General features: G+C 37.6%; 1 protein-coding gene across 2 annotated transcripts in view; it reads right to left on the bottom strand.

Annotated features, from left to right (window-relative positions):
- Window positions 1-12856, bottom strand: part of sf3b2 (splicing factor 3b, subunit 2) — a 66061-nt gene that overhangs the window by 30444 nt on the left and 22761 nt on the right. For both annotated transcript variants that reach the window (XM_028802963.2, XM_028802966.2), the window contains 3 exons: window positions 7548-7766; window positions 4948-5070; window positions 841-921 (listed from right to left, as the gene is read on the bottom strand). In XM_028802963.2, coding sequence (XP_028658796.1) covers window positions 841-921; window positions 4948-5070; window positions 7548-7766 — 423 coding nt within the window. The remainder of the gene's footprint in view (window positions 1-840; window positions 922-4947; window positions 5071-7547; window positions 7767-12856) is intronic.

Below are 12856 nucleotides of genomic sequence, written 5' to 3'. Positions count from 1 at the left end.
TGGCCACGACTGTAATTAGTTTTCATAACACAAATTTTACTCCTTGATACAAAGCGGCATTGCTAGAATACAATGGTATACAGACATCAGAGCCCATGCCTTAAATAGTCCAACCTATTCTGGGAACAAGCAAAGTTACATTTACTGTCATGTGTACACAGTTTAGCGAAATTAGTACTTGTATTATGCTCTTTTGAGGAGACATGCAATACAAAAAATACACACATTAAAGTATACTTAGCATGGAATATAAAATAAATATTCTGTTTATATACTTCTGTATTGGAAGAGTGGGGGGACACAGAAAATAAAAAAATCCTTCAGAGTACTTCAGTGATGGCTTCCCAATGTTTCTTTTTCCCCTTAGTGGGATATTTAACTGGACATACCAATTTATTAGTGATGGTTGGTAGCATGTTGCAACACCCACCACATGACGAACCACCTGTATAGGGACCCAAGCGGAGCAGGTGAAGTTTCCCCTTATTTTCACTTACTTTTAGGACATACTGACTTTTCTCATTGCTTTAACAGCACTTTGTAGTGGTGAACAGTAGGGAATCTATAGAAAGTTGACATTGATTTATAATCCATGCATTGGGAGCTTATTCTAACTGACATTTTTGTAAGATATTTACCAAGATATTAGTGTATTTAACATTTAAATGTAAAAAAAGAAAACTGCTATAGAATAAAACCAATGCATGCTCTGTTCCTTAATAAAACTTCAGAATAAGGCAACTCAGAAATTTAGAAATGTGTTTTTGATTACCACAAAAAACAGCAGTTTGGGCTGTAAAACAAGAGAACGCAAGGCCATTAAATGTAATTGTTCCATACCTGCTTTAACTCAGCCACCGTCAATCTGTTCATACGTCGAAGTTTCTTTTTGGACAATTTAGGTATGTCAGGCCTTCGATCCTGCAAATAAAGAATTATTTCAACTTTAGTAATGTAAAATTAATCCATTAAGGAGGACAATAATTTGTTTGAAAAGTTTCCTTCCACCATACCAACACAGTTCATAGGGTCAGTACTGTAACATGTACAGAGTACAGTGAAATACTTACTTACGAAAGAGTGACTTGTTAAAAATTGCACATTATGAGAATGCTACAATGCAAACCAAGAGTGTCCTTTATGCTTATAAGACTAGGGCCCTTTTGACAATTTTATCCATTTAATTAAACTCAGCATTCCAACTATGTATTTAAAGTGAACTATGCTCATATTTTAAGTTTCTCTTCAAAACACATCTATTTGCATGAATGCTGCAAGGACCTCAATTTTATTTTGTAAGGATTTATTACTACTTGAATTAGTGCAGCACATAATTTCTTGATTATTCTTATATATATCTGCACAATGAGCCAAAAAGATTACTGCCTTAATGTGCCTGTGCAGTCATAGTATTATTTGAAGCTGCTGTACTGTACAGTGTGGAGTACGCGGACACATAAATTGAACAGTGAGGAAAATGCTGCAATGTCTGCTTTGTTTTGTGTTTATAGATGCATAACCTTCACCTCACAGATCACTCCCTATGAAATTTTTTATTTATTACTTTTTATATACAGAGTGCCAGCTTTTTTTTTTTTTGTTTAGGGATAATGAATTCTTGCCAAAATTACAGACTTTTATTTATTAAACAAATGAACAAGTTAATAAACAAGCAATGAAACATTTTACTGCCCAACAGTAATCTGGTGCTACACCACTGTTAGCATTTCTAGTTGACTGACAGAAAGAAATAGAGGTTTTCCCTCCTGTATGGTCTGAATGTAGGACAGTCCTAAAACACGTGGCTGAGTTAGGCTTAACACTAGAATTACCAGAGCCTATGAAAAAACTCGTAGATCCGGCCCACCTTAAATCGCTCCTTAAAACCGTTCTCACCTCTCCGCCAGCGTCTTTTGTCATCTAAATGTACTGATAAAGACATGCTGCCAGCAGCTGGCTATTCCATCCCGCCAACGACTTAGAACGTAAACGAGCTTTTCCCAGCTCATGCCTTGATTGATTATCTGGGAGTGAAGTGGAGTTTTAGAGTAGAAATAAATGATTGCTATTTGGAACACATGCATTTCATGTGTGTTGCATTTCTACAGTAATCAGTGTAAACACATTGTTAAAACAGAAACGTTTTATATATTCTAGTAGCAAATGACAAAATGTAGGCATAAACTATATAATGTATGAAGCCTGAAGTCCAAATATCAAAGAAACACTTTCACAAAAGGTACAAAAAAAAGCCACCGCCAAAAAAAGCCGCCTTAGTGTGCGACATTGACACGCATTAGCTATCACTGCGCAACAGTATCAGTCGCTGACTGGGAATCAGAAGGTCATGAGTTCATGACACAACTCCCTTTTGAGAAGTGTTCTTATTTTCACTATTTTAGAATAAAAAGATACATTTGATTTCAGTCTGTAACAGCCGGTGTAATTTATGATATTTGTAAAGGTTAGCTTTATTTTTTTTTTAAATTCACTTTTCATTGTCTCAGTTGCGTTCAGGATCCGTCCCTACCGCCCCCCACCTGACACTGCTGTTTTCACATAAAGACGCGCTATAGTTCTGCAGTGTATCACGATACATACGACCGCGTGTTTTTTTCCCCCAATATTGCCAGTCCCCATGTGTTGCTGTATGCTGTTTCTTTTGTACTCCAGGACATGCAGAGGAAAGCATAGTAAAGAGCAGTAACTTCAGCGCTATATGCAATCATCAGACACTCCCCATCTGATACTGCTGTTTTCACATAAAGACACGCTAAAGCTCTGCAGTGTACTTGTGACTGCATTGTCGTACCAATGCTTGCGAACTGAAGTGTCTGCATGCACTTTTCGTGGCATTATACGTGTATTTTTTGAGCATGCCCATGTAGCTCAAACATAGGAACATATGTTGATGTAAAAGTATAACAAAACAAGTGCACTTTTATTCAAGACTATAACCGAAGAAAAAAGAAAGCAAGTTACAGTAGGAGGTTGCTATGACAGCTTGCGTGGTGGAATGCTAAGAACTGCTGATTTCCATTCTGTGCTATATAACTTAACATTTGAATCTGATGATTGCATATAGCGCTGTCTTATTCAGTGTGCGCAAGAACATGCAGGTGGCCAGTTGCGGAGTGCTACAACGCACATTTTAAAAAAAGAAAGACAAATATATGTGACGTTTTGAAGAAATCATTTTATGACGCGAATAGTACCAATCAGAAAACATCGTTGAAGTAATGCAATATTATTTGAAAACGAACAGCGTCAGATCGGGCGTGAAGTTATACTGGTGCTGTTTGAGTCAGATCAGAAGCTGAATAAGCTGAAAAAGCTCCTGTTCTGACTCTAAGTAAAAAAGCATGAATTAATCAACAGAAATAACCGCGATTGACATTTTAAAGTTGATGATTTACAGTGCATACCAATTTATAAATTCAATGTCCGTTTGAGGAAAAAAAAAAAAAAAACTTTCTTCAAAGCTGGGAATCGAACTCACGTCTCTGTAGCACGGTAGGGCAGCTGTGCTCCAAGTCAGCAAACCGTAGCGTTAAGCCACGGAAGCTGTTGTATCATCCTTGAACCTTTTGTGAAAGTGTTTATTTGATGTTTGGACTTCAGGCTTCACAGGTTCTATAGTTTATGCCTACATTTTGTAACATTTATTACTAAAATATGAAAAAGTTTCTGTTTTAGCAATGTGTTTACACAGATTACTGTAGAAACGGAACACGCATGAAATGCATGTATTCCAAATAGCGATCTATTATTTCCATTCTAAAACTCCAGCAGTTCAGTCACTCCCAGATAATCAAACAAGGCATGAGCTGGGAAAACTTAGTGAACGTTCTGCGACGGTGGGGGATGGAATAGCCGGCTGCTCGCTGCTCCTCTTAATCGGCACATTTAGAAGACAAAAGAGAGGTGAGAACGGTTTCAAGGTGGGCCGGATCTACGAGTTTTTTCGTAGACTCTGGTAATTCTAGTGTTAAACATGACGATACAATTAGGATTATGGCATAGGGACATTTTAGATAATTTGAGGCAAGTGAGTGCAGCGTACAATTTCTAGACAGAATTCATCCCTCTGTTTAGAGCACGGTGTGAAGTGTCTGCAGTTGGTTTCTGTTTATCGAAAAATCTAAACATGGAGCCTCACATTAAATAAGGGTCTGGTTGGGGTGTTTATTTACAGATTGTGGAAAAAATGTAAACAAACGGTCTTCATACCAAATATAAGTTCATTATTGTATTAAAAGGAAGTTTAGGGAAGGTACAATTTCATATTCGTGTGTAACAGAAGACATGAACATTGAAAGATTTGATTTGAGAAAAGTACAAAGGATTTTACAAGGAGGATTTATTTATATGAAAGCTTGAGGTGGGTGTTGATTTTAACATTACATCAAACTAACTGCTATGAATTTAAGTTGACTTGACTTTAAATAATCAGACATTTCAGTTACTGAACCCAGCAAATAGTGAGACTTCAGATATGATGTCTCAGCATTAAATACAATGAATGAGACTTTGTTCACATATTTATGTTTAGCACAAAAGAAAACAAATTATATAGGACCACCAAGGGTCAGAGAATAAGAAAAAGTGTTAAATAGCTGCCATGAGCTATCCATGTCAGATTTATCCTCTGCCCTGCCATACCCCAGTGAGGCAGCCATAAAAGTGTATATGATTCAACTGCTATAGAACCAGAAAACCACAGGCCAAATGAATTAAATGCTCTTTCATAAAAATAAATGAAACAAGAGAATTAGATCATCCATTTCGAAAGAACCATCTAACAAAACAAACTGGGTAATTATATATTTTGAAATTTACTATTTTCATTTCTGCAATCAATGCCAGGCTCAGTCGATGGTTAAAATTATACATATTATAGTTAACAAAAAAAATCTAAACAATGTCAAACATTCAAAGAAGCTTTACCTCGTCACTGTCATCACTGTCTCTCCTTTCCTCCTCATAACCTTTCTTTTTCACTATAGTTGTTTCAAGTTTATCCATTTTTTCTGGCTCTTTCTCCTTCTCTTTCTTCACATCATCAGTGAGCTGAGGAAGATATATATAATGAACAGGAATGACCTGAACACACACAAAATTAACCTTGGTAAGTACTTAATTCTGGTTAAAAAACATTGAGGGACACAACTTGACAGGGGTATGTAAAGAAAGTACAGATACTCAATTGTTGGATATAAGATACAACAAAGACAAACATGGAGGACTGCCATTTTGTTTACAACAAAAGAATGCCCAAGTATCCCTCGTGTGGCTTGCCATTTACAATGTAAAACTTTGATTTTTTCCAAGTATATCAAAATATCACATGTGAAATGAAAACGTGGCAAAATATATTAAAAGCCTAAATAACTTTTACCTAAGATCAGTAGTAAAATCAAAGAATAATTAATGGCTAATTCGGGGCGGAGGGGGGGAACATTTACCGCTAAATTTTAAAAGCTTAGTGCTGAAGACAATTTAAAATGTGTAAAAGCACCAATCCACAGCTAAAACCATATGCATCTGTCAGTGGTATTGTGTAAAACGAACCACATATTTTAAACTTTAATCAGTGAGTCCTGCATTTGTTTCAACAAAAGAGTAATGTCTGAGTGCATTTAAGCAGGACATTTCTGGCATATCACAAGCTGGTTAAAAAATAAAAAAATAAAATAAATAAATAAATAAATAAATAAAAGACTGGGAGTGTAAGAAAATTGTAAGAAAAATGCACCATAATATGTACGATATAATTTCCTTACTGCCTGTTAACATATGTACTGAGAACTTTCAGATAAAGGCGTCCGAAGTTTCAAAGAAAGATTATTATTCTGACTAATCATGATGCCAGAGTATGGTGATGTGTTACATAATTTCACTGTACTACACTTATCAGCCACAATGCTAAAACCAGCTGCCACAACTCCTGTAATTTGCGAAGTGGGGCCATGATGATGCTTGATCAGACGGAGAATTGTGGAATTTTTAGGCCAAGTCAACACCTTGAACTCTTTGTCTTGTTCCTCAAACCATTCTTGAAAATTTTTTGCAGGTAGGGCACAATATCCTATTGAAAGGAACCACTTGTATCAGAGAATAACATTCCACCCCTTCATGGCTTCACGTAAGTGGTATGTATCAAAATAATATACATTTGAATGTCAGGATCCAAGGTTTTTCAACAGTACATTGCCCAGAAAATCAGTGTCTCTGCAGACATGCCTTTATCTCATAGTGCTGCCACCTCTTCCTCAGGTAAACAATGCACACAACCCTGTCTGCTCACAAGATCTAAAAGAAAACATTCATCAAACCAAACCACCCTATTCCATTGCACCATGGTCCAGATCTGATGCTCACATGCACTTCATGGCTGCTTTTGGAGGTGGATATGAGCCAGCATGGGATACGCTACCCCATTCGCAGTGTGCTCTGACACCTCTCTCTCATGCCAGTATTAGGATTTTCCATAATTTGTGCTACAGTAGTTCTTCTGTGGGATCACACCAGATGGGCTAGCTTTTGCTTCCCACATGCATCAAAGACTCTTGGGTACCCATAGCCCTGTTGCCAGTTGTCCTTCCTTAGACCAGTTTTAAATCGGCACACACCAACATTCCTCAGAACAGCTGGGACGAAATAGAATGTGTGTGGGGCACTGGAATTGTCCTGCTGTAGGATCAGGGCAAGCAGATGTGGTAAGCAGAGAGCTTCTCCTCACTGTCCTATCACAGACGAAAGCACTGGGTCTTCTGGCAGTTCTAGTGGCAGATCTGAAATGATATCTCAAATGAACCAGGAGGATGAGTCAGTCCCACTGTGTCCATTGAGGGTGGTCAAACACTGAATTTGTCACCTGCCTTGTCGATTCCTTATCCTCAGCTGAGACGCAGTGGAGCAGCATAATCCATATTGTATGGCAGCACTAGCACATAGCGTGCATGTCGTACTATGCCAATGAGACATTAAAAAAATCACTGTGGCCTCAGTCTTGCTAAGCTTTTTTTTTTTTTTTGGATAGTGACCTGATCATCATGGTTCTGCCTGGACTTTATTGGGTGAAATTGCACAATGTATTTACTGGTTAGAAGGTTAAAACCAACTTTTCAAGTGAAAGTACACATCCTATACCTATTGTTTCTCATTACAGAAAACTCTGCATTTCTTTTTTAGATCAGCATATTATGCCAGATTTAGAATGGTTTGGCTGATCATTTTCCAACAGGATCTCAAAAAATGTCACCAGAAGATTGGAGAAGAAGGAAAAAAAAAAAAAAAAGTATAAATTAATCACTTATTAGAAATCTTTACATTACAGTGAATTTTGTTAAATTCACTCCTGTCTCATATAATCACACACACACACGCATGAACACACACCACCACACCCACGGTATAACCTATGCAACCAATGTCTTTTTGACAGGAGCCCCACTTTTACTTTGAGTTACATTTGTGAAAAACACACAAATCCCAATTTTAAATCTGTGGATTCTTTAAAAGGTTAATTTAAATAATTCTCTTACCTTAAAGGCCTCAAAGATCCTCTTAAAAAAAATGAAGTTAGGATCATAGATCTCTGGCTCTTCTATAACATATTCAATCTGGACCTCTGGATCTGCCTCCTTTCCTTTTTCCTGTTCTTTATCCTTTTTCTCTTTTTGATTTTCACTTGAAGTACCTATACGCTTGGTTGTCTTTTGTTCCTTCTTTTTCTTTTTACGGTTACGTCGCTTTCGATTTTTCTACAAAAAAAATGTGCAACAGGCAAAATGTTTGAAATGTTACAATTTGGACAGAACCATTGAAAAACTAAAACAAGACAGATGTAATTAAAACCAATAGTATACTATAATTATTTAAAATGAAAACTAAACGTTTTAAATTTTCACTGTATTATCATGCCTTCAAATATCCATGGTTACTTTAGCCCACCTTTTAAATTAATTTTTATTTCTATGTTTTCACATCAATTCATTTTTTTTCATTTATGAAGTTTAACATTAATTTTAGTTTATCATTGGTGACATACCCCAATTTTATTTTGAGATAATCAGTTTAGAATTCATTTAAGCTTCAACAATGGCCAGTCAAAGATTAAGAAATGCCCAATGTGCCTTCATAGTGATAGGTTTGTGGAAATATGCAGTAGTTAAGTAATTCACACATCTTTTCTGGCATATCTTGTTTAATAAACACCTGTAGCTATGTATTCGTTTAATGTTTTATTGATTAAGGTGACCAGATTGCAGTTTTCTGTTGACATTAAGTAAAATTCGGTCGAGCAACACAGCCTGTAGTTTTACCTTCTTTGGAAAGCTTTATATATTTTTTGTGTGTGATTGTGTCTTCAACCTTTTTATAGACATCTTTACAAAACTAGATTAAATGTATGTGTTTTTTTCATTTTAATTGAGCTCTACCAAACTCAACCTAACTGCTCTTATTTACTGTCATTTTCAAACTCACAGATTATACTTTCCAATTTATTGGAAATTTTTTGTTGAGGGTCCATGTTGAAAAATGTTATTTCTAGCTTTCTAGCCGACAACCTTTTTTGCTCATTAGGCTACACGGATCTATAGTGTATACACAGTAGAAGCAGCAACATTCCTTAGAAGGACTGGGATGGCACAAACAACTAATAAGTAAACCTTTGCAGTTACATTATCCTCTGAGCACTATTTACTACTATAGAGTATATCTAGCTATATAAAACGTATTTATTAAAGTGACATGTTCATTAAAATTATAAAACTTTTTCAAAGGCGGATTTAAAATTTGTACCAGTTTGTTGTTTATACCGGATTCCGATATAAATCTGTTACCTGCCTCTTCATATTCTGGACTTGCAGAAAGAAGTTCTTGCCCGATTTTTTTTTTTTTTAAATAAACAATGTTTTACATCCATTCAACCATGAACTCGCCTTATTCACGAGAGCCTAACCTGATAGTATCAAGCACAAGACAGAAATCCACACGGGTTGAAGAGGGGGAAAAAAAAAAACACGAGAAAAAAAAAATGCTTCCCCATGAACCAAAGCTGTTTAGCTACCTTTCAAAAAAAGTTTAGGCTTACCATAAGCATTCTGTTAGTGGAGCTTGATATTAAAACAGCAGAGTTACCACATCATAAGCCAACACACTCTACAGTTCACATTATAAAATTGTGTACTCATGTTTTCACATTTTATAGAAAGCTGCCTTTCTTGCTATATTGTCTTCAAATTTGTAACACTTTGCATACAATCCTCTTTAATAAAATCCCTGTGTGCGTCCATGTGTGTGCGTCTTCTTGTGAAGTGCGATTGCGTGGGGCACTCTTTAATAAAGGACATCATTGCTGGGGAGAGTGCCGATTGGGTACTCGCGGCCGCGCACATAAAATCCGTTGCTGGGGAGACGCCACACATACAATAATCAGCTGCACACCAGCACAGATTAAAATACTTGCTGGGGAACTGCACAGTACTTGCTGGAGAGACACCACAGCAAGCTAAAATAAAGAGGTAGGATAGGAGATCTTCAAACAGACACATCACATCAATCAACAGCCACAGAGGAGAGGATAAATGTAATATTAATTATACTTACTGTATTGTCACACGTTTCTATTTTATTTATATTATTTACTTTAGGCTTCTTGCAAAAAATATTTTTGACAAAAAAAAATTCAGAAACAGAATGAGGTCAAGGTCCCTTGCCATTTAATATAGACTGTTCCTACTAATGTTTATGCACTACTGTTCTAGCGCCCGTTATTGTAACGGGCTTAATGTCTAGTTTGTTAATAAAAACACATTTTACCGGCTTGACTGTGGCCTAATTTGTCCTAAACTGCTATCTCTGGCACTCCAAAGGCTTCAGCCTAAGTTGGAAATTAAGGATTTTATTTCCAAATCAGGATTGTTTTGTTAAACTATTTGGGAGTTGAGCTTTGCTTGGCTATGTTTCACAAACTAAAAAGACTTCAAAGGAAATAATCAACAAAACTGTGCTTGAATAACCTTGACGAATGTTAGGCACAGGATGAATTAATTGGGTTGCTTTAATACCAGTTGCAAGGAATTCACCTACAGGTTTCATAAAATCCAAAATAATAACAATTGACATAAAAGAAGGTGGTGATTGTCCCATCCCTTCTTTGCAAAGTTTCAACAAGTCCCTGCATTGGGGTTCTGGGATGAGGAAGTTCAGAGCAGTTGTACGCCACCACACATGCTTTAGAGCACTGTTTCTCAACCTGTGGCTCACAACTCAAAAAGGTGGGTCACTGAATGCTCTAGACAGGTCAACGATGTAAGTTTTAAATACAGTACTGTGCAAAAGTTTTAGGTGTGAAAAAATGCTATAAACAAAGAATGCTTTCAAAAATGGAAGTGTTAATGATTTATTTTCATCAAACAACAAAATGCAGTGAATGAACAAAAGATAAATCTAAATCAAATCAATATTTGGTGTGACCACCCTTTGCCTTCAAAACAGCATCAATTCTTCTAGGTACACTTGCGCACAGTTTTTGAAGGAACTCGGCTGGTAGGCTGTTCCAAACATCTTGGAGAACTAACCACAGATCTTCTGTGGATGTAGGCTTCCTCACATCCTTCTGTATCTTCATGTAATCCCAGACACACTCGATGATGTTGAGATCAGGGGCCATACCATCACTTCCAGGACTTCTTGTTCTTCTTTACGCTGAAGATAGTTCTTAATGGCTGTATGTTTGGTTGTTGTTGTCCTGCCGCAGAATAAATTTGGGGCCAATCATACGCCTCCCTGATGGTATTGCATGATGGATAAGTATCTGGCTGTATTTCTCAGCATTGAGAACACCATTAATCCTGACCAAATCTCCAACTCCATTTGCAGAAATGCAGCCCCAAACGTTCAAGAAACCTCCACCATGCTTCACTGTTGCCTGCAGACACTCATTATTGTACCGCTCTCCAGCCCTTCGACGAACAAACTGCCTTCTGCTACAGCCAAATATTCCAAATTTTGACTCATCAGTCCAGAGCACCTGCTGCCATTTTTCTGCACCCCAGTTCCTACGTTTTCGTGCATACTTGAGTCGCTTGGCCTTGTTTCCACGTCGGAGGTATGGCTTTTTGGCTGCAACTCTTCAATGAAGACCACTTCTGGCCAGACTTCTCTGGACAGTAGATGGGTGTACCTGGGTCCCACTGGTTTCTGCCAGTTCTGAGCTGATGGCACTGCTGGACATCTTACGATTTCGAAGGGTAATAAGCTTGATGTGTCTTTCATCTGCTGCACTAAGTTTTCTTGGCCGACCACTGCGTCTACGATCCTCAACGTTGCCCGTTTCTTTGTGTTTCTTCAAAAAAGCTTGAACAGCACATCTTGAAACCCCAGTCTGCTTTGAAATCTTGTCTGGGAGAGACCTTGCTGATGCAGTATAACTACCTTGTGTCTTGTTTGCTGTACTCAATCTTGCCATGACATGAAACTGTCTTCCACAACCTCACCTTGGTAGCAGAGTTTGGCTGTTCCTCACCCAGTTTTAAGCCTCCTACACAGCTGTTTCTGTTTCAGTTAGAGGTGGGCGGTATGACCAAAATTCTATTTCACGGTATTTTTCTAAATTCTGCCGGTTTCACGGTATTAGACGGTATTTTTTTCCCCATGCATGAGTGGATGTTATCCACATTTTCCGCTGCAATTACTGCAGTAGACTGGCTAAGAATATCCTATTAGACTGTTATGAGAATTGTACATCGTACAAAAAGACATTTTAATGTGCACACAAGTATTAATTCAGGTTTGCATGGCCCCATAAAGTGATAGTTTTCAAGGGGATGGCACTAAAGAGAAGGAATCACATTGCATGACAGATGCAGTCAAAATATAGAACCTTTAATTGAACAAATTTTGCAAAAGCTTAAACTATGACTGACAACATATTTTCAACCATCCAAAGAGGCATTTAGACTTAGTAAAATATCCAGAGGTCTTTGTCAAAAGTTGTATTGCACTGAACACGTCTTAGAAAAGGAATAAATAGTAAATATTTTTTGTAAACCAACTACACTTTGTTAATGTTAACAATCTCTGTCCACTGACACGTAAAGTGACTTTTTAAACAATTTTACCATCATTAAACTGCATAATACAGTAATCCCTCCTCCATCGCGGGGGTTGCGTTTCCAGAGCCACCCGCGAAATAAGAAAATCCGCGAAGTAGAAAACCATATGTTTATATGGTTATTTTTATATTGTCATGCTTGGGTCACAGATTTGCGCAGAAACACAGGAGGTAGTAGAGAGACAGGAACGTTATTCAAACATTGCAAACAAACCTTTGTCTCTTTTTCAAAAGTTTAAAACTGTGCTCCATGACAAGACAGAGATGACAGTTCAGTCTCACAATTAAACGAATGCAAACATATCTTCCTCTTAAAAGGAGCAAATAAATCAATAGGGCTGTTTGCTTTTAAGTATGCGAAGCACCGCGGCACAAAGCTGTTGAAGGCGGCAGCTCACACCCCCTCCGTCAGGAGCAGGAAGAGACAGAGAGAGAGGAGACAGATAAAAAAATCAATACGTGCCCTTTGAGCTTTTAAGTATGCGAAGCACCGTGCAGCATACTTAAAAGCTGCACACAGAAGGTAGCAAAGTGAAGATAATCTTTCAGCATTTTTAGACGAGCGTCCGTATCGTCTAGGTGTGCGAACAGCCCCCCTGCTTACATCCCCTACGTCAGGATCACAGATAGTCAGCGCAAGAGAGAGAGAAAGAAAAGTAAGTTGGGTAGCTTCTCAGCCATCTGCCAATAGCGTCCCTTGTATGAAATCAACTGGGCAAACCAACTGAGGAA

Source organism: Erpetoichthys calabaricus, chromosome 1 (assembly GCF_900747795.2).
Source record: "Erpetoichthys calabaricus chromosome 1, fErpCal1.3, whole genome shotgun sequence".
Classification (NCBI taxonomy): Eukaryota; Metazoa; Chordata; class Cladistia; order Polypteriformes; family Polypteridae; genus Erpetoichthys; species Erpetoichthys calabaricus.
Note: the sequence above shows the minus strand (reverse complement) of the source record. Positions and strands in the feature narration are given on the sequence as shown.